This window comes from Balearica regulorum, chromosome 19, assembly GCF_011004875.1.
Source record: "Balearica regulorum gibbericeps isolate bBalReg1 chromosome 19, bBalReg1.pri, whole genome shotgun sequence".
In the NCBI taxonomy this organism is placed as follows: Eukaryota; Metazoa; Chordata; class Aves; order Gruiformes; family Gruidae; genus Balearica; species Balearica regulorum.
The window spans coordinates 11,763,364-11,786,165 of record NC_046202.1 but is presented as its reverse complement, the minus strand read 5'-3'; the positions used below and the strand labels follow the sequence as shown (position 1 = coordinate 11,786,165).

General features: G+C 46.0%; 1 protein-coding gene across 3 annotated transcripts in view; it reads left to right on the top strand.

Annotated features, from left to right (window-relative positions):
- CALN1 (calneuron 1) overlaps positions 1 to 22,802 on the top strand; it is a 125,575-nt gene that overhangs the window by 38,953 nt on the left and 63,820 nt on the right. For all 3 annotated transcript variants that reach the window (XM_075771554.1, XM_075771555.1, XM_075771553.1), the window contains exon 3: positions 15,017 to 15,160. In XM_075771554.1, the coding sequence (XP_075627669.1) occupies positions 15,017 to 15,160 (144 nt within the window). The remainder of the gene's footprint in view (positions 1 to 15,016; positions 15,161 to 22,802) is intronic.

The window sequence follows — 22,802 nt, the reverse complement described above, 5'->3', positions numbered from 1 at the left end:
AGGTTCATTTCCACCAACGGTGGTGAAGGAAGAGAGGGGCCATATGCCATCCCCTATACTGTGTGCATCTGCTCTCACCCATTCTGTGAGGCTTCTGTCCATTTAAAATTTCCTTGATCCATGAGACACGAATCCTGCTGTATTTTTTGTTTCTCCTTGGGTGTCTTATCATTACATTCCTTCCACGTACGTCACAGGACACAGTTCATAGATGGGTGAAGGTGGGTTGTGTGGGAAGAAGAGAGTGCAGGCTGCTAGTTAGTGGTGAGGAGCCACCTCACGCCTTGAAGGACCTGCCTCTTGGACAGTGGGCTCACCCTGTCAGCTAAGAGAGCAGCTCTTGCAGACAAGGGAAGGAAAATCTCTTCTCTCTCTATTACCAACATCTCATCCCTCCTTTTGGTGATATTCTTCCTGTATTTCATTAAACGCCTGAAATGTTTAATTCATGGCAACAACATATTAGTAACAGCCAGAAATGAGGAGCTGAGCTCCCCAAATCACTTGTGATCTAGCGGATGGTATCTTGTAGGTTGGCTGAAGGCCACTGGCAGAAGATCTGTGGCCAAGAGGAGATGAAGATGTCTCCAAGCCTCCACAGCTTGCTTTCTCAGGCATGCAGTTTTACTGTTCAATGCACAGACTGCAGTGGTGTGAAGTGCCAAGTTTACTCTTAAAGTTGGAAAATAAGAGCTGTTTCTCAAGTAATTCAGCCTTTCCTGGGACTTTTGGTGACCTCACCTCACACAGGATCCTCCCATAGTGTGTGCAGAGGGTACGACCTGACAGCTGTAGGAAGAGCTGGATTTTTGTTCACGGGTACCAAAGTGCCAGGCTCCCAGGAGGAGGAGGCTGACTAACAACCTGCTCTCCAGTGAGCACTGGCTGGAAAAAAACATGGTATATTGTCATGAAAGCAGGGAGGGAGAAGGTGTTCAGAGAGTCCTTGTAGCCTTTTCTGTAGCCAGGAGAGACTGCCTCCGTTGAATGATTGAAGTGGCCGGGGAAGTTTGGATCCCCTACAGACAGCCCATCCTCCTGCACCAGGCATCAAGCCTACTCTGCAGTGTAAAATGCATGGTTTAACCCCTAAAGATGTATTTTCTTTTAAATGTGTTTCACTGCAGCAGCCAGAGGAGGCAAACACTTACTGGGACTTTATCGTCTGTTGGCATTGGCTTCTTCAAAGCTTAAATACCTCAAGGCTTAGAGCAGGCTCTACGGAGAGAGCAAACTGCCAACTCCACCATCATATGGGTACCACTGTCAGAGGTGGGGAGGTGGGTGGGTATGGCCTGGGAGCATCGTTCTTGGGTCTGGTATGTGAACTTCATATGTGAATGTTCACCCCACTGTGAATGGCTTCAGAGAGTGTTAAACCTTGGAGAACCAGAGTGAGGTTACTCCTCGCCCAAACACATCTGATGATGAGCTACAGGGACTAAAATAATTACATTGTCTTTTTTCTGATGTCCCAGTCCAAGCAGTCAGTACCAGCAAAGGGCCGAATCTCATTCTCTTCCATCACACCAGCAACGTTTCTCTTCATTTCACCAGAGAATGAGTTGCCAAACTCATCCTGTCTTTGGGACAGGAAAAAAAAAAAAAAAAGAAAAAAAAAGTTACTGAAAGGTAGAAAATAAAAATAAGAAATTATTTAAGCAGTCTTTAAAGCTTGTGAGTAAATAAATCCCTTTTAAACTGGATTGTCTGTGCCTGCCTCCAACACGTATTTTACAATTGAATTCTCAAGGACTGCTTTCAGGCACACAGCACAGAAAAAGTACAAAGATTTATTCTTAGGAATGCTTTATTTTTATGTGACTTTGATATGTAGAAACCATAGTTTCATTCAAATAACCAAACAGGAAAGAAATGTAAATATTTTATTTGTTCTCCTAGGATGTTTGGAAGATGCAAGGTTTCTAATACAGCATTTTCCTGTATTCTTCAAAAGATAAACACAGTGAAAAGAAACACAGAAAAGTTTCTCCTACATCTACTATTAAGCACTTTATAAGTAAAAGCTCTCTCTGGATATGCAAGTGGAGGCTTTCACATCATGAGGGTCCTGTGCAGGTCTCTCCATATCTCAGTGATCTGACATGCTTCACTTAATCTCCTCAGAAATGCAAGTCTCCAGATCACTAGAGTAAATTTGTTCATATTAGTGAGCAGCTTTCAATTATACATTTACATTTCCAGCTGTAGATGTTTTAAACTCTCTTTATAGCATCTCTGTCTGATTTCTTCTGCTGGAAATCAGGCTGCACATGGCTTGGTTCAGGAAAACTGTACCCTCCTTGATGAAAACGACTGGTAGCAATGGATGAGGAGAAGGTTGAGGTACTCAACAACTTTTTTGCCTCAGTCTTCACTGGTGACCTCTCTTCTCATGCCTCTCAAGTGGATGGACTGCAAGACAAGGGACTGGGGGAGCAAAGTCCCTCCTACTGTTAAGAGAAGATCAGGTTCATGATTACCTGAGGAACCTGAACATACATAAGTTTATGGGACCTGACGAGATGCATCCCAGAATCCCAAAGGAATTGGCTGATGTAGTTGCCAAGCCACTTTGCATGGTATTTGAAAAGTCAGGGCAGTCAGGTGAAGTCCTCAGTGACTGGAAAAAGGGAAACGTTGCACCTATTTTTAAAAAGGGTAGAGAGGAGGACCCTGGGAACTACTGACCTGTCAGCCTCAACTCTGTGCCTGGGAAGATCATGGAACAGACCCTCCTAAAGCTCTGCTAAAGCACATGGAGGACAGGGAGATGATTCCAGACAGCCAGCATGGCTTCACCAAGGGCAAGTCTTGCCTGACCAACCTGGTGGCCTTCTGTGATGGAGTGACTACATCAGTGGACAAGGAAGGGAAGAGCTATGGATGTCATCTATTTGGACTTCTGTAAGGCCTTTGACGTGGTCCCCCACAACATCCTTTACTCTAAATTGGAGATATATGGCTTTGATGGATGAACTGTTTGGCAGATGAGGAATTGTTGGATGGTCACATGCAGAGGGTAGTGATCAACGGCTCAATATCCAGATGGGGATCGGTGACAAGTGTTGTCCCTCAGGTGTCTGTACTGGGACCGGTACTGTTTAATATCTTCATCAATGACAGACAGTGGGATCAAGTGCATCCTCAGTAAGTTTGTGTATGACACCAAACTGAGTGGTGCAATTAACATACCTGAGGGACAGGATGCCATCCAGAGGGACCTTGATAGTCTTGAGAAGTGAGCCCATATGAACCTCATGAGGTTCAACAGGGCCAAGTGCAAGGTCCTGCACATGGGTCAAGGCAACCCCCAGTATCAATACAGGCTGGGGGATGAAGGAATTGAGAGCAGTCCTGCAGAGAAGGACTTGTGGGCACTGGTGGATGAAAAGCTGGACATGAGCTGGTAATGTGCACTCGCAGCCCAGAACACCAACCATATCCTGGGCTGCATCACCAGCAGCGTGACCAGCAGGTCGAGGGAGGGGATTCTGCCCCTCTAGTCTGCTCTGGTGAGACCTCCCTCTGCAGTACTGCGTCCAGCTCTGGGGTCCCCAGCACAAGAAGGACATGGAGCTGTTGGAGCGAGTCCAGAGGAGGCCACGGAGATGATCTGAGGGCTGGAGCACCTCTGCTATGGAGCCAGGCTGAGAGAGTTGGGGATGCTCAGCCTGGCGAAGAGAAGGCTCTGGGGAGACCTTAGAGCACCTTCCAGTCCCTGAAGGGGGCTTATAAGAAAGACTTTGTAATGGTTTTAAACTAAAAGAGGGAAGATTTAGAGTAGATGTAAGGAAGAAATTTTTTACAATGAGGATGGTGAAACACTGGCACAGGTTGCCCAGAGAGGTGGTGGATGCCCCATCCCTGGAAACACTCAGGGTCAGACTGGACAGGGCTCTGAGCAACCTGATCTAGTTGAAGATGTCCCTGCTCATAGCAGAGGGGTTGGCCTAGATGACCTTTAAAGGTCCCTTCCAACCCCAAGTATTCTATGATTCTATAAAACCCTGGGACTGACTGGTGACTTTGTCTTTAGCCAACACATCCCAGGGTAGGCTTGCGTAGATGCAAACCAGACTTTTTGAGGTTAACTTAGCAATAAATATTCCAAAAATCCCTTTCATTTTCCTCCCAGTTGCAGCCTCTCTGTCCATAACCTACCCCAGCAGAGAGGGAGGGAGTTGAGGGAGCACCTCTGGGATTTTGGGCAGAATTTTGGAAGATTTGTCTGAGTTTCACCCTGACCCCTGTAGCAACTTTGCACAGGGTTGCAGGGTTGCTCAGAAGCAAATTTTCAACTGTTTGATGAGTTTCTATGGGCAGCCTGAGTAGGCAGAGCTCCCCTTATGGTTTGTGTACAGCAGCCTGGGAGCCCTGGACAGGACAACACTGTATCAGCGAGACAACAGTTTGGGGTTAGCAAATGCAGAATAATAGAGCATGTCCTATATGCCAGGACATGTGGCTGGATGTTGCCCAGAGATAAAGACCACAGCAATTTCCATTCCCCTCCAACATATCTTAATACAGTATCAGAACAACTTCTGCTGTTAGAGATGCACCGTCAGCCAGAGAGAACAAAAATCTCAGATAATGTAGCTCCAGGGCAAAATCAGAATTTGTAGTGATTTGCAATGAGTTTTCTGCTATCTGCATAAGGAAATGCTTTGGAATTACTGGAAAAAAAAAAAAAAAATGCTGAAGCAGTATCAGTTTTGCATATGGGCCGAAAGTGTTGCTGTGGTGTCTTTCGGTGCTTCCTGTCCCTAAACGAGTATGTTCCAATGATGCTTTGCAGTCATGTTGGGAAAAGCTTTCTCGAATTGCTTTATACTTTGTAAAGCAATAAACTTGGACCAAAAAGTATGGAGGGAGCTGGGGAGCTCAAGCTGATTGTAATTCTTCCGGTGGCAAGATTTTCCATCAGAAAAATGCAGATTTGATTACATTCCCTGTTGACAATGGCCTTTTCAACTCAAAATAATAGAAGAGCTTCATTTCAGTAATGCTGCAATATTTCGTTTTGAATTTACAATTTCACTTTTTAAAATATTAAATAACACAGCAATGAAATATTGGGACTTCACTGTGGTGAAGCCTTTTCTGGAAACAATTCCTAAACAGGAATGATAGATGAGCTTTGGTTTTGTTACACTGCAAAACCACTGAAAGAAGAGCAAACCGAAGAGCAGCTTATTGCAGTATTTGCCTCACCTTTCTTTTGGCCAGAATATTTGCAATTAACCCTTTTGATCCATTGTGGCCTGATCACGGCTGCTGTAAGGCTGAGGAAGAGGCAGTGCACAGCCGAGCTGCCCAAAACCCAACCAAGCACAGGATTGTAATTTACCACCCGGCAGAGCTCACGTTTTGGGCAGTGCCTCCACCGCATCCCTCCTGCCTGCATCCCTCCCGCCTGCATCCCAGGCTGCTCCGTCACCGTTCTCCTTTCCCCTTCTCCTGCCATGAGCTCTCACATCCATCTGCATTACTGAGAGCTTGCAGCCTTTGGTTTTATCTCGTCTCCAAAGCAGCCTTCTTTATCTGAGGGCAATTCTGAGGCTGTTTGGGCAACTAAGGGTATTTCCAGTGTAATTAATAGGTGTCAATGGAGGCGATGGAGCGTTGGTGCTGCAGGGTTCAGGTAATGAGGAGCGAGGTGTACAGCCCAGCTCTTCTGTCAGGTTTCTCAGGGATTTGCGGATGTATGAAGATCACCTTGAGGTAAAAGTGCTCAGCAGAGTTTGGAGACTATAGTGATTGTCGGCCAGAGAAGATAAAAAAGTACCAATTTTTACTGTGGAACTGAAAGTGAAAATAAAGGCGAAAAAACTGGCCCAAACCAAGGGGAAAATAAGTATTTAATTCACTGCAGTAGAGTTTGAGTTTCTGTGAATAAATAGCAGAATTTAGAGTTTGTCTTTGGCACTTGGACCACGACAGCATTTCTGGTGTTATTGAGTGCTTCCCAGAAAGTTTTGCTTCAAAATGGAGCTAGCTCTGCTGTTTTCCTCCTTTTGAGCCAGGATTGTTGTTTCTAGGATGAAACTCATATTCCTGAGCCTTGAAATGGTGAAGAGGGAGAACTCAAGAGGGTACATTAAAGTCAGATTTGGTTTGCTGAGCTCCTGTTCACAAGATATGCTCTCAGTGAAGCTATTCATGTGTTATAATCACTTTGGCTTTTAAGGAGAAAAACTGTCTTTTTGTGGGATGGAGTAGATTCTGGGACTAAGGGAACAGAAGATGCAGAGGAACAGGCAACTTTGAACTGAAAAGCATTAAACTGTAGGTATAGTGTGGTCCTTCCAAGGGGCAGTCTCTCACCTTGGGTGGTGATACTGGAGAAACAAGTAGTGGGAATAAATCCAAGGGCCAGGTGATAAATCTGATTGGAAAGGGACTAGGGGGATGCCGAAGGTGTTGCTCCTGTCCGACCAGGAGGAGTCGGTGGAAGAGCAAGGAGCAATATCTCACCATGGCCTTAGAGGTGTGTGGGCTCATCTCATAAGTCCTGAGCCGCCACTGCCAGGGACCGAGATGCTTCTCTGGTCCTTAGTATAACCATAGTAAGGACATATTAAGTTGGGTTTAATGTGCCACTGGGTAGCCATATGGAAGTTAATTAAAGGCAGAGGGACTGGGAAAGCAATTGAACACCAGTAAAACTTGCCACAGGTACTGCCTGTCCTGACTCGAGGGTCGTTTTGTGATGGGAAGAAGGATGCCAACTTATCATCTTTGTCAGAGCCAACTCTCTGGGTGTTTGAGACGCTCGTAAGAAATGAGTCTCTGCATAGCTGTTTCGAGGACATTATTCTAAATGGCAGGTACCTATGTTTGAATATTGGGCAGTAAATTTCCAACAGAGAGTGCTCAATGTCTAATTAAGCCACCTTTGCAAAGTCTAGGGAAAGAACTACAAATGATGGGAGATGTTATATTTCCTGCGCAGTTATTGCCAGGCAAGACTGCAGACTGAAACTCTCATTTTGCTAAGAAATGTATGAAGACTGTTCTAGCAGTAAATCAGTACAGGATGCAAATTATATGTATAAAAAAAAAGAAAAGATGGGCAGCCATTATCTCTTCAACATTAGTGTGAGTTGTCCCTAAGCAATCTTGAATCAAAACGCGCTCATTCTCTGAAATGCTCCAGGGTGGGGTCTTAAGCTCATTACCTATTTATGTCCAGCAAATGTTTCACTTCTGATGATGAATTGAGTATTGATGTCAATAAACTAAATCAGTAGCTCCCAGATATTATCGGTTTATGTCTAGGCAGCTTAAAAAAAATGTAGTGAAGTTAAACAATTCCCTACATTAAACAATTCCCTGGCTCAACTGTTCCCAGGAGATTATGTACTGTGCATGAGGTTCTCTAAAGTGGTGTAGTGTTATGGGGGAGAAAATGTTTTGTGCCTGCTGTATGTAAAGGATGAGGGAAGGATAAAGATTGTTTCCTCATAAAAACAACTAGTGAAAGAGGAGACTGAGGTTTCTTTGGAAAACGGTGGAAATCTGTTCTCTCATTCACCTTTTTAGTAGCATGTTCTTAAGTTGTAGACAAAATTTGTAGCATGCATGTTAAATTTATGTGCTTTCATGTGGTGATCTTCCTTCATTGTTAGGAGATGTTTTTCCTTTTCCTTTCCCTTTCCCTTTCCCTTTCCCATCAAGAATGAGTAATGAATTTTCACTCTATCTTGAACATCCACTTCTACAACACTTCCAGAAAGCCTCACAAAAACCCCAAGTCTGACTGCCCACCACAGTCCCATCACAGAGACCTGAGCTGGAGAGGACCGTAACCCAACCAGTGTGGGGTCCACGCAAGGACAGAAGTGGCTTTTGCCAACAGTGTGCAGTAGTGGCCAACAGTGTGCAGTGCTGCAGCTGCCTGGAGATAAACAGTTGTGGGCCTCTGGGGCTCTTTGCAAGATATTTTCCAGGGGCTTAATAATCCATGACTGGAGGAGAACAAAAGAAGCACAAGAGGAGACTGTACAAGTCTTGTAGAACTCTCTTAATCTACATATTTTGCCCCAATCTGTGTGTTTGGAAGTACATAGCCCTCTCCTTTCTCTTAGCTGCAGAGTTTTATGTGTGGAACAAGTCAAAAGAAGGGTGTCTCCTGATGGTTGCCTTGAATACCCCACCCAACATGCCAGTGGGCACACAGGGTCCCATGGATTGTGCCAGGAGGCCAAAATGCCCCTCTGGAAACGGCATGAGGGGCAGTGCTGAATGCAGTGCTGCACATTCCCGCAGAATGACAGTGCTATGCAGTGGAGTCTTGCATAAAATGCTGAGACATTTAAAAAGATGCTTTCCATCCAATGAATAGAAATGAGACATTTGCTTATGCAGCCAACACCCATCCTAATGCTGCTATTTATAATGACTTGTTCCATTGTGGATGCTCAAAAAAAGACCCAGAGAGTGGAACCACAGAGCCAAGGATGCAGCAATACATCAAGAGGACCAGAGATCTGAGCAAAGTTTTCAAACAGGGATTGGCAGATGATGAACCTCAGATGATCCCTCCTGTAAGAATTAACATGAAATTACCTTGGGTTTCTGCTGACTGCTGCAGTGTGCACTGATATACTTAGAGTAAAAAATTTCTTAGCATGCAGAGGAGTAGAGGCATGGGCTGGAAGAAGTCCTTGAAGTCGGTTCCTACTGCTGGAGGTGACTTGGTCACAGAAACCAAAGCTGCCCAGAATGAGTGAAGACCTCTTTTGAAATGCTGCAGTTGTTGCTCACCTCTGAAACTTTCTTCTCGTTGTCAGGGCAAAATTTGCTCATATCCATTTGTTTTTAGACCGATATTGCTCTTCACCTGAAATAGCTTTTCTCTGTCCCAGGGATGTCCCCTCTATCTCCCTGTCCTCCGTGCATCACAGATGGAAATCAAAGCACCTCCATGAGCCAAGCCCTGCTCTTCTCTCGCCTGGCAGCCTGGCCATTTGCATCCTCTCCGACCTCCTCCTCACTGGTTTCATGCTGAGTTCATCCCTCACCACTCAGGACCAGCCTGTACCTTTCTCAGGCACTGAAAACTTGATTATTCTGCATCATTTAATGGTGAGGGCCACAGCACAGCATCTCCAACCCCATGTATCCTTCTATTGGCGTCAGGAGGAGCTGAAGGGGAGCTCTGCTTGTCTTCTGGATGAAATTCTGGCCACGGTAGGGAAATTTATAAGGAAGAGTGGAAGTTGTTATTTTACCAAATTCTTCTGACAGCTAGCTTTCAGCACCGTGATTCCCTGCTGGCTCCATGCGATGCTGCAGGGCTCGTGCAATCACACGCTGCTCAGCACACGCCGTCCCCAGAAGGGATGCGGCCACATTTACAGAGCAGCCTTGTGCGAAGGCGTGCGAGTGCTCCTGTCCACACCGACCTGCCCTCAGAGTAAATATCCTCAAGTATTCCCAATCCAGCCCCTGTTGCTTGCATTAAAAGCTTCCATTTAAGACAGTATCTAGTAGCAGCAGATAGCCTTTATGTTGTGCATTTATATGGTAATGGAGTGTTCCTGCGGGTTACTTGGCAAGTGTTAAATGCATTTGGGAACATAACCACAGGAAATGTCATTTCCACAAATCATTTTTTCCTGGGGAAGAAAAAAAAATAATAAATCTGCCAAATTATGTATGAAAAAGTCCTCAAAGGAAAAACAAGACCAGGCACTTAGTTTTGAGGCAGACCTTTCTGGGCTGAGATACTTTGTCAAGTTGACTAGCACCAGTTTGCTTTGCCCATTTGACATACCTGTGTCTATCCAAGCTGCCATAGCGATGAGGCCGCTACCAAACCAGGGTGTTTTGCCTCATTTCCAGCTGCATGTTTTTGGTGATGCTGACAGGACTTGGTGCCTGAGCCTCGGCAAGACACTGCAACCGTTCAGGTAGACGCGGCTCCAGGTTGTAGTGAAAGAGTTTGATCTGGGGATGCTGAACTGTTTTGCTGGGATTGAGAATAACCAAGTGAAATATTTTGACACTTTCAATTGGAATACATTGGGGGGGGCGTTTTCAATAGATGAAAAATGTAGTTATTTTGACACTCTGTTGCAATTTGCAGAAAAAAAGAAAAAAAACAAGCGTAAGAATAGCAGATGGAGGGATGGAAATTTCCATTTTTTTTAAACACACATAGTAGTTACAAGACTTGCTTAACAGTTCACTCAAGGACATGCTATTTGCAGCTTTTAGATCATTCAGTTTGTACTTTGGTGCCCAAACCTGCAATTAAGTGAATGAGATGACTTGCAAGATTTCAGGTGATGGTATTTCTTCTATCTTACTAATGAAAATAACCACATAGGACTCTGATGGTAATTACGGTGCACTTAGGGTGTGGTAGTTACAGTGTAATTACAAAATTTATTATGGTGGTATTTATACCGTGTGAAATAACCTGAAACCATCTGCAGCGCCTGAGGGTAGCTAGTGGACACCGATGGCTCAGGCTGAATTTATTTCCCAGAGAATCATGATTCATTCTCATTCAGGAAGCAAAACAAGAAATAATGATGGTTGCCTCTAGTTACCAGTCAGAGGGAAATCATCTGTAAATAAACCTGCTACTGAACTTGGAGAAGGGATGAGCTGGGGAAGGGAGCGCAAGGTCAGGTCCAGGGCAGCCGTGAGTGTGGAGAGGGGAAGGGCTGGAGCGGGTGGGTGAGGACGTTGTCTTTGGATCTTTCGGGTGCAGATGGAGAGAGTTAACAACTTTCCAGGCTGGGGGTCAGGTCAGACTCTGACAGCGGTCTTGCTTTGCACCCTTCAGAAAGGTAATAAAAAGAATCACCCTTCTGCTGATTCTTCCTTGGTTTCTTCCCAGAGGAGGGTGGGGGTGGTTGGACAGCCGTGTGCTCCAGAATAGGGAAGCTGGAAGGTGCAGGTGTTAAATGTGAGCAAAGAGGGGGAATGAATTAAAGCAACATCCCCTTACACAGCTTTTGAATGCTCAAATAACTCTGAGAAATGAGTGCTGTGCTCTTGGCTCTTGTGGAACATAAATCCTCACCTGCGGAAAAACACTGGGCTGAACTTTCCTGAGAGGCGTGCCTTCAAACCCAGGTCACCATGCCTGCCTTGGCCCACCTGACTTGCAGGCGAAGGGCCCTTCTGCTCCAAAATCTTGGCCCATTCGCACAGCACTCCGTCCTTCCTGCTGGGCTTTTTGTCCTGGCAACTCTTTCCAGCCTTGTATTATTTGAAGATTTAATTAATGTTGCGCCTGCTGCCTCTTTGAGATCTTTAACGAAGATGTTAGTTAGGATGGGGCCGGATGCTGATCTCTTCTCTCCCCTCATTCATGCGAATGCTGTTCAGCATTAAGCATCGTGTATGGTCCATCTGACAAAGTGTCTTTGCAGCAGCATTGCTTGCTGGTACTGTTTGAATTGATTCCGGGAGTGAGATGGTTTAGCACAGGTAATAGTCACAGGCTGTCGCGTGAGCGCTTTTGTGTTGAAATCGCCCTGTATAGTGGAGCAGTATCGCTGTTCCCAGGGGCTAGAGAAACCGAGGCATGGAGAAGAGCACTCAGTTCCCAGCCTGGGCTCCTTGAGAAGAAGTGGCGTTTCCTGAGGCTCAGACCAGTGCCACCACCAGCAAAATGGGCTACTTTCTATTCTCTAAATCTTTCTATACTTTCTGTTCTTTTTTCCGCTTTATACTCTAATATAGTTCTATGTCATCTTCCTATATTTGGGAGTAAAAGAAGATACTATGTAGTGGAAAGGGGAATAAATATTAATATTTGCTAACGCCCGGAAGGAGGTGTAATCCCAATGTGTGCTTGGTTCAGTCTGGAGGGCTGCTGCCAGCCAGGCTGGGCAAGGGGAAAGACAGCTGCTGGGCTTTGACACCCACTCCCCCCGTTATCTTTGTTCTTCCTTTTAAACAGAAAACAGGGCTCTGCTTTTCTTGACCAAGGCAAAGCAACTCTATACAGAGCAGCTTCCAGTCAAAATGGAAGAGGTCTCAAAGTTTCTCCTGGCAATATCTTTGTTGAGAGATTTACTCCATGGACCACATCCACTCACAGTTCTGAGCCAGGAGCATCAGTTGCCATGGCGACTTCTTTGGGAAAGTCATATGGGGAAAGTGCTGATGTATTTTTAGCTTTGGGTAATGAAATTTAACAGCTGGAAATAGAGGTGAGGGCCAGCCAGGGTGCCACAGGTTCACGGACTGCTGTTTGAGACTGACTCTGCAGCAGTGGCAGCGGGAAGAGCAGGTGGGGCCGTATTTGGGGAGGATGGTCTGGCCTGTGGCTCACGCTCTGGGTGCTGTGCAGGACAGCACCCGTGAGTACGTCAGAGGAGAAGGAATCACTATAAAGAAAAGCTGATAAGGACCTGGTGTTACATGTAAAGATAAAGAGGAGGCACTGACTGAGGTCATAGCTGCTTCGTGTACAGTGTGTTCAACCTATAAATAGCTCTTCAAATATACCTCTGCACAAGTGGTATTTATAGAGTGATGAGTGAAAAAAAGCTCCACTCGAGGTTGGGAGTTAATGTGTGAAGGATGTTTCAGGCTTGGTCAAAAGTTCAGGTTTCCGAGAGGTATGGAACAGAGCTGGACCCCAAATCTGTGAGGTTTTCTCCTCTGATCTAGGCTCGAAGGTTGCAGTGCTGTTAGATGTGCCTTCTGAAATCAGTGTATATCTGGGGAGGATACTCGCTAGACGTTGGCATTCAGGTATCCAGCTGCGAAGCCCCTGTGCAGACATAATTTATTCATGTAATTTGGATCAGTCTAACTCACGTGTAAACTTTTCTGAAGGTAGACTCATATTTTATTTTCTCAAATACTTTCTCGGCTCCCTGCAATATTTTTAGTTCTTTCGTCTTCAGCTGTCAAAAGTTTATTTTAAAATTAATTGATTTCAATGTAATATTTACTGCACTTTAGCTTTCAGCACAGCATATGAAAATAGATTTCACTACAGCTGGCAGTGTCTAATGGGATTCGTTCCTGCTCCAAAGGCTCTTTGCATTATGTACCGATACTTCCAGCCGAGCTTGCTTTGAACAGCCTCACCATCTTTTCATATCATCGAGCTTACACCAGCTTGGGCTGGCAGGGAGACAAGGGCAAGCATTTAAGTTTAAAGAAGCCACAGCTGATGCATACCTGAACCCAAAGTGTAGATATTACAGATCTGGCCCAATATTCATTGGAATTAAAAGCATCTTCCCTTTTTGCGTCAGTGGGCTCTTTGGCTGGATTAAAAATTGATCATGTCTCATGATAACCACAGTTGTGGTGAAGATTAAGCAGTGGGTTGTGGAGGTGCCCTGGCCCTGGCACATCACCAGGGTATTACACCCGGCAGAAAGCAGCACATGGAAATTGGAGCAGACTTTGCTAATGCGCTGGGTTGTCAAGGGAGGTGCTGAACTTTGATGTGAGGTGATTTAGAAGCAGCCTTTGAATTGTAAAGCTTTAAATAACCCGTTAGCAAAGACGTCGCTGAAACCGCTTCCTGGTGGGTTATGATGCTCCCGGCTTTCTCCCGGGAGGACCGAGGACCCTCCGTTACCTTTCACGTGGCCCTTACACCTGGGAGCAGGAGCAGAGGGAGGTGACATGCCCAGAGCCCATGGCAGGACCGAGAATGTTTTCTCATCTGAGACTTAATGCCTAACAACCTAGGGCTGGACAAACTTTTTCCATCCAACCTGTTTCCTGATAGAGAATAGAGTATTTTTTAATTAGTTGGGGGTTTTTTTCGCCAAAAAACCTGCTGAGTTTTCCCTCCCACTTCTCCAAGGAAATGCTTTCATGGGAAGATTAAACTCCTCTGAGAAGAGTTGCAGCGGGACCCAGCATGCTGGTTTTTCATATATCCTCATTCCCAAAAGAGATATGATAAAACATTCTGTGTTTTCCTCTCCACATCATGGTGCAAAGACCGTTTAACCAAAACTAAGAAATCAGAGCCTCTTTCCCTCCCCACCTCCAACCAAATCCTTTCAAGTAAACAGGCTCCCAGCTGGCTGAAATGTTAAAATTCCTCTGTTTGGAATTTGCAACGGTCAGATCTGGGGAGCTTGGTGGTGGGGCTTCATGTTGAGCGGTCTGTGAGGAGCAGGAGATGTGCAGAGCCATCGAGGTAGCAGATGTGCGGGGGTCCTTCGGTGTGCCGCATGGGTGGAGGGTGGCTGTTAAAGGCTGGAGGGGGTTATGCCAGAATTAAAAAGCAAAACAAAGTCAGATGTCAGAAGCTGAGCCAGACTGAGGAAGATTGATGAAAGTGATTCCCTTGATGCTGTCAGCATTTTCATTGATCTGAGGCTGTTTATTGCTGTAAAACAGTTATAAATTAGAGAAGCTGTGAAGAAGAGTGAGAGATGGAAATTGCCCGGGTATGGTTTAAAAGACGTCCATCCACATTTATCGGACGAGGGAGAGCATGCGCAGCCAGGCTTCGGCTGCAGAGCTCCGTACCCTGCAGGGGAGGCAGTCAGCACCCAGCTGTTCCTGTTCACATAGTTTTGTTGGAGGAAGTCAGAGATTGCTCTGCCTGTGTAAATCTGCCTTGTAGACATGCTGAGGGGCTTGGAGAAGGGCTGCTGGAGAAGCCCCTGGAGCTGGGGTTTGCTGTGCAGCCGTATGTAGGGAGGCTTTATTGTAGATCAGGATGGTTCATCCACGGCAGTCCAGGACAGATGCTGCAGAAAGAAGTGGAGATCAATGTGTAATGAATAAATAATTTTGTACAGAACACTTAGCAAGGAAAATAGGCAGTGTGAGCATGGATGCTGTTGTGTCTATCTGCATACAGAGGTACACATACATGAGTGCACACACATATGTGTGTGTGTGTATGAACATATCGTGGTTACACTGCCTTGAAATGATCAAATATGCATCATTAACATTAGAAAAGGCAAAATATGCTGCTTCTGTGTCCCATGCGTTCAGATGCATTGACCAGGGAGTCCTCCACCATAATAACTCTTCTATTCTTCCTTCTTTACAGAAATCCGTGAAGCTTTCCGGGTGCTGGACAGGGATGGGAATGGTTTTATATCCAAGCAGGAGCTGGGCATGGCAATGCGTTCCTTGGGATACATGCCCAGTGAGGTGGAGCTGGCGATTATCATGCAACGCCTTGACATGGATGGTAAGTACTTCTTTGTTGGTTCTTTGTTACTGGTGGAGGGTGGGCTTTCCCAGTGCATTGCAGCCTGTGGTTTTGGCTCAAAGAATTTGTGGTCAGCAAGGAAGGTCTGGGGAGGAAGCTGTGCAACTTGGCCTTTCACCACAGCAAGGGAAGGGCAGATGACCGTGAGCCATCAACCTCCCGTAGATAAACCTGCCTTTCAGGCAAACCATGCAAGGGAGATGGAGCATCTCTTATTTGACCAGCCGATACAGCTGCGTGAAGACAGGCCAACTCTTGCAACCTTTCTCTGCAAAATTGCAAATGGTCTTTTGCAAATCTGTTGTAACCTTTCTCTATGCATTCCTGGGCAGCATCTGTCCCAGTGATGCTTACTGGGAGAAGACCTGAGTGCCCAGCCAAGCAGAGCTGCCCAGTCCTGTGGCCTCACAGCTCCTTGCAAGTCAGAGATGCTGTGGATGGGAGCTGTGCTGTGTCATAATGAAGTGTTGATCGTTTTTAAAGGAGAAGTTTAGAAGGGTGGAATAATTTTGAGCAAAGTCCTGCTGTTAGAGCTCGTCAAACGATTACTAAGAGGTAATAAAAGAAACAGAACCCACCATTAAGGGGAAGAGAGAAATGCAGCATCAGGATGCTGGAGCCAGGGGGGACTTTTTAACTGCTGCAAAGCTACAATCAGAGCTGATCACAATGAGTGGGTTGTCTTTAAAATGTCCTTGGTCAGAGCAGGAAGGGAGACTTTCCTGATGCTGCCTGAAATGTGCAGGGAAGCTGGGATATGGATCCGACCTTCTCCCTCCCTTCTGCAGGCGGCCGCAGCAGGGTGGAAACACCGTGCAAAGTTAGATGAAATAGTGCCAAAGCAGAATGCCAGTCTGAAGGGGGGTGCTTGGCAAGCCGATGCAATGCCAGCATCCTTGGGGAGACTGCTGAGAGCAGAGCCCATGGGAGATGGTGGCAGAGGGAGTGAAGCTCTCCTACCTCCCTGGGGATATCGGAGTCGAATGCCCCCATGAGATGCACAGTACAACTGTGTTCATCAGGCCAGGGGAAGCAGAGAAGAGGCTGTCAGCCTGCTCGGGAGTGTTCAGCATCTCCCCTAGAGCAGGGAGACAAAGTAATGCAAAACCTGGTGGACAGAGAAGATCAGTTGTTGAAATGATCTCATTCCTGAAAGAAAAGAAAAAAAATCCATTACTTTTAAAAGCATTTTCTCCAAAAATTATTGTTTGCACCCTGATATGTTCTGCTGACCTTTCCCAGCTGACCAGGTGATTTCTCTTTAGGTTTTGCAAACGCCAGACTCAGCATGGTGCCAATTCATGGGGTCTTCTACCAAAACTCTGTGCTTTTTTGGAAAAAGAGTGCTGTGGACTTGGCTTCCAGTTCTGATTCATCTCCAGTTGTTCCCTGACTCTCAGTCTCACAGACGTGAGACTTTGGCACGCTTTTTTATACACTTCTAGTGTGCAGGGACCTGTAATCGGAGAGGTGGAGTTAAAAAGTAGAGTAATGGGCTGCAGATGGAAGGTGTTAAATTCCTGTTTGAGACCTTTCAGAAAGCTCAGTGTGTTTTCTGCAGAGATGGGAGGTGATTCTCTGTCTCTTCCAGCTCAACAGTTCCAACAGCTTCAAAGATACAGTCTGGATGTGCTGGGTGTTTTTACTGTTCTTATGTCTCAGCTCCTGTTGTTGCAGTATTTTGAGCAGAGGGTCTGGGGGCTGGAGACAAGTCTGTGCTATGTGAAGGTCAAATGGGCCATACATTAAAAAAGACAGGGTAACGGGAAATTCCTTAGACACTGAGCAAATAGGGGAATATTATATGAAAGATTTACCTTGCCTGCAAATTTAATTATTACTATATGGCTTGAATTAATATTATATGGCTTATGGCTACTTTTTCTCCAATGGATTGTCTTAATTTTTTTCTGAGATTTAACTTGAAATACATAGTGAAAACCAGCAATAACTTCTTCTCCCACTGTGCGTGAGCATCATTCGGTAGCAGGGCTTGAACCCCGTGAGCACCTGGGAATGTCGGTCATGTCCTGCGCTCCCAGGGACAGCCGTACCCTCCTTCCCATATGTCCTGTTGGTGGTTGCTAAATTTTTCCAAGCCTCTGTCTCAGCATCAGGTGGGTGGGAAGCTCAGCTGGATGAAAGGTCACATTCAAGAAGTCCCCCGTGGTCAGGAAAGCCAAGGGGGAGGCAGTAATCCTCCTGCGCATCCCCAGGCACCTGACATGAATTACGATGTGACGGCAGGTAGCGTAGCCAGACGTCCATTTCTCCACGCAAGGCTGCTGCCAGTCTCTGCTAATAATGAGGTAATACAATTGGCAGTGGTTTATATTTAATCTGAACCAGCCTGAGCAGACCTAGTGCAAACATACGGTTTTCATCAGAAATTACCTTGGGAGTGCATTCACATTGCAGGATGGCAGAGTGGCTGTATCTGCCGTGGCTTATTTAACTGATGGGCTTCAAATAATGAGCAACCGGACCTGGTCTGAACTTGGTTTTGATTGCAAACCCTGTTTTCTGTAGGGATACAGAGGGAGGCTCAGCCCTGTCTAGGTCAGGCTGAGGAGACAGAGCTGTGGTAGCAGGATGGCTTGGTTGGACAAAACATGTTTTAAGAGGAGCATATGCAATGTATGCTGGAGTGGCTTTGTGGCTGAGCATAAACTGATGTGACAGGAGCATTTCACACCTGTATGTCACCTTCTGCCACAAAGGATCTCACCGAGCTCAGTGAATAACACAGGGATCAACTCCAGAGATGCCCAAGGACAGTTGCTTCTGGGGATGTAGCGTGCAGCTGTTCGGTAACACAGAGTGAGCCTCCAAATCAGTGCTGAAATGAAGGTGTATTTCATAATTCATTGCATTCAAAGGCAAAATTTAGTTAGTTAGAAAATGCTGCATGAACTTAAGTGAAAATGGCAATTGCACAGCTTGGATTTTGCCCAGGAACTCTTCACAGGTGTCATATCGCTTTTAATGCCTCCATGGTTCTTGAGTGCTACCATCAGCCTTCCTTCACAGGTGACATGCCAGCAGCCCTGGCATTGACAGGGTGGAAGTAAGTGCAATGAGTGGGTTTGCCCATGGAGAATGTCATGAGGTGATGCAGAGGATGCTCAAGAACTCCCAAATGTCCTCCAGGGCTCAGAGCGGCAGGAGAGGACTCCTGCCTGTTGGGATCACAAGGATGTGAGTTGTCCCATGCCATGAAGCACACGGAGAGACTTGGGTCTCCCAACTTATCTGTTGGGCTTTGGTGCCATGATATGCCAAAGCTGGTGCAGGGTTTAGGAAGAGGGAGAGAAGTTTAGCCAAGAAATGGTAAGACGGGACTCCAAGATAGGTTGGGGCTCATAAATGAAACAAGACGTATTTTCCCATGCACAGGCAAATGCAAACTCACAGCCAATTCTGTATTAAGAAGCACCAAACCCAGCTTCCCATCCCCAAAGAAGGCTGTCAAATAGTCCCAGGGGATTGACTGCACAGTTGCACATTAGCTTGGCTTTTCTTACACCAACAGCTGAAGAGTTTGGGCAGGAGATGTTTCATTCCCATGCTGTGGCAGGGGGGTGAGTGATGGGAGCTGGTGGTAGCACATGGGAAGCCCTCAGCCATGGCCGTGCCTTGTCCTGAGGACACACCACAGCCCTGCAAAAGACCATATTCCCAGCTACATTTGCCCTCTTAGCACGGCTTTTCTGAATGCAGGTGTTTCCTGTGAATATCTAATTCTTGCCAGTCCTCACTGGAGGAAGGCAGGCATCAGAGGCTGGAGTATCCACTGCAGTTCCTACAAACACCTTTGGCACCTTTTCTTCCAAGTCCCTTTGCTGTTCTGCAAGGCATGCTTCACCCAGGTGAAGAGGAACGCAGCTGCCACAGGGGGAAATACTGTAGTTGGCATAAAAAACTGAATTAGGGAGAAAAATGAGAATATACTCGGAATATTTCAAGGTCTCAAGAGAAATCTTATAAATCATGAGAAATACCTTTTTATGAACTACCAGAAGATGCTATGACATTGCTGTAAAGGGGGAGATGAAACTACCAAAATAGAACAGAAGGCAAAGGGTTTCTGTGCAAAAATGCCTCTTTTTGGGAAGGGAGGTGAGGAATGGCGATTCCGTCACTCAGAGCGTGAGATCCACATTAGGCCAAAGCTTTGCTTACATCTTGATAGAAGTGGTGCGTGACTGTATGCCAGGAGAAGGTTGTTGGGTATAGCTGGGCATCTGTCCAGTGGGCTGTGCCTTATAGGGACATATTGTTTGCTTTTGGTCTGGAAATAGAGGTCAAATTTTACCTTAGTTTGTACCCTTGGTTTGCTTTATCTTTAGATATAATTAGGTATTGCATGAACGTAAACATTGTAGACTATGAGAGGTGCGTACATTTCTGTCTGCAATCTGGAGAATGACCTGAAATGTTCTGCCAGTATGTGGAAAGTAAAATATTTTATATATTTATGTGCTGGAAAAGAAATTATTTGTAAATTCTTCCAATTGGCAGTAATGCTAATAAAAATGCAGAGAAATGGCACATTAAATGTGTTGCCTTATCTGGGATGCCTACTCTTTAAGCAGACTTTTGCAATAAAATAGATGAATGTGTGACTTAAGTGTCAAACTGTTTCGTTACAACATAAGACACTTTTATCTGAGGAATAAAATAAGCACTCAGTGTACTAATTAGAGGAGCAGCTGGTTTTCAGTACCCTGGAAAAATAACTTCAGGCTAACACAAGAGGGAAAAAAAAAAAACCCAACCCAACAACCCAGTGTGTCAAATTGTTTATTATAGTACAAATAGGAAATACTTTGATCAAGCAAAAGATGAGCTGGTTTCATCAGCGTACAAGTGACCTACCTGTTACCTTTTATCACATTATGTATGTGACGCGTTAGCAGTAGTAGCAAAAATACAGTTATGACGTCCTTACGAGAAATAAAAAAAGGGGAAAGAAATCCCAATTTAAAATTCTGCATATTCCCAAGCTGCTTTGCAATAGCTCTTTGTGGCGCAGGGAGTTGAAGAGGAAAAAAAACCCAACCAGTAAGCTGCAATGGTTACAATGGGGTCCTGCAGTTTTATTCTCCTCTTGTGCTTTGCCTGCCAAAGTCGTGCTGCTCAGGTGCTGCCCTGTACAGCGAGGTACCCTCGTGCATGCTCACATGTGCTGTTATCCCCTTTGGAAAGGGAACAAACCACAGCAACATAACTGCATGGCGTCAAGGGGTGGTGTCAGTACGCTGTCTCCCTAAAAGTCCGTTCTCCGAGCTGTTGTACTGCCGTTGGACCGGGCTTTGTACAACAGACGTTGCTTTGGTTTGCTTCCCCATGCAAGGGAAGGGACATCAAATCTGGGAGCTCCACTGGCTGGAGCGTGTATGCCATGTCACAGGGATGGGAATGACTGATGGACCTGGACTGGGAGATCTGGAGAGAGAATAAATCTGTCTGCTAAAAATTAAGTGCTGAGCTTTCCCCTGTGGCCTGCAGAAGGTGAGCTGCTTTGCTCTTAGACATTGTATGGCCAAATGTTTGCTTCTGTCCAGAAGATCAGCTCGTACTGCCCTGTGTGGGGCAGCAGTGACATTCACGAGCTGAAAGCATTTTATCTCTTTCTTTTGTCTCACTCTCTCTTCTTTTCTTTGGTGTTTTGGGGTTTTCCCCGCCTCCCTGGATAATCCCTTGTTTCAACATTTCAACATGAAACTGTCTAAAATAGCCCAGGCTGCTGGAGGTAGACCAGAAACAGTTTCTGTGCTTAAAATGCAGAGTTAATAGGAAAAGCACAGACTGGTTGTTGCAGACTTTGGGCCTGTCCTCTGTACTTGAAGGCCTCTGATTTTTATATGTGAGAAATGATCTAGCAACATTTCAGCGTGGTTGTCCTTTGAAGTGTGTTGCTGAACTGAGAAACTTGGTCGGTGAGATGGATTTGATGAGACTTGTCTTTATTTATAGAGGCCACTTTCTTCGTGTCTGCTCTGATTTGTAAAATGGAGATTATCATATTATGTGTTCTCGCTGCAAAAAATGAAGAGTAATTATTGTTGCTGGTGAAGCTAGTCAGATTTGCAGCTCAGTACCAGGAAGAGGTTCATAAGTAATATCAAATTCTGTCTTCGATGCAGTGCCTGGATGGCTGAGTGCAGCCGTGTTGAGTAGACAGGACAGGAGGAAACACTGAATTGCAATTCCCTCCCTGAAACCTGCCCACCCTGCACTCCAACGGGGCAGAGTCCTCTGCAGAACACAGCGTGTGACCTGTGATCTCTCAGGCAGGCATGCCCTGGAATTTGCGTGCATCCTTGTTTAACTGTATTTATTCCTTAAAGTGCACTATTCCTGGTATTACAATTTTGGTTTCACAGAATGCGTATGCCACAGGGAGCACTCATATTCCTCTGTTTTAATGAGCCTGTGACTTGCTGGTTATCGCAAAGTTGCGCCGATCTGATAGCTGCTGCGATGCACGCACAGCTCTCCTGCTATTCCCAGGATCTGGGGAGCAAAACTAATTAAATCCTGGGTAGCTGGGACGTGATTTTGCTCCTCTCGATCCATTTGACAAAGGGATCAGCTGCTTACAAGTTGCAAGATACAAGAGGTCTGCAAAGACCTGCAAAAGGAGCCCTCTTGGTTTTATGTGCCAGGTGCCTTTGCACAGGGGAGAGGGTCCCCGGGGGGTGCGGGCACGGGTCGGAGGGCACAGCGGGGGCTTGCAGCGGCCGTGCTGGAGGCACGCCAGGCTCAGCAGGCTCTGCAGTGCCTTACCCCGCAGGATGGCTGGTCACAGGGCTGGTAATTGGGATGTCCTGTGGTTTCTCAATGCTGGCATGAAGCTGGCACGCTGCTTGGCAGGTGTCTGATGGATTTTTTATTTTTTTTTACTGCAGTCACTGTTTTTGTTGGACTTTTCTTCTAGCCAAGCACTAACAGCATCCTGCTGGTGTTAGTGCTTGTGGTGGAGCACGGGACACCTGGCACCGCAGGGGCAGAGCCCCCCGTCCTCTTCAATCATTGTCTCGCAGGTCAGCTCCTAGACAGGCTCCCCTTGGGCAAACATGGGGAGTTAATAGATTTTTTTTTTTTTAATGGGGAAAGAAATAAGTCCTCTGCAGCCATTTCCTCCTCCTTGCAAGACGAGCCAACGGGCTGTCAAAATGAGTAACTCTCCAGGTCCTTTCCTCGGCGTCATGATGGATGCACCCCTGGCTCTGTCTTTCTGGGCTCTGTTTGAGCCTTTCAGACCCCATGGAAATTTCCTCCTCCAGGAACATATGTCTGTACAATTTGCTAATGTTTTATGTGTAGTTGTCATCGAACCAGAGCAGCCAGCTTCACACAGCCACTCCTAACACCGCAGGACATGGAGGTGCCCTTAAGGGACAGAGTGGGCTCCAGTGGAGATGTTTCACCCTTTCCTTCAGCTCCAGTGAAGTTTTTCCTCCAAACAAGTCACTAAAGCTGTGGGATGTGTGGCAGAGCTGGTGAACAGTAAAAGAGTGGCTGATGGATATGCCCCCACTGTTCCCAAGGAGCAAGAGAAATTAGAAATTCCTGTTTTTTACATGTATGCCTTGTTAGGGAATATCAGAGACCC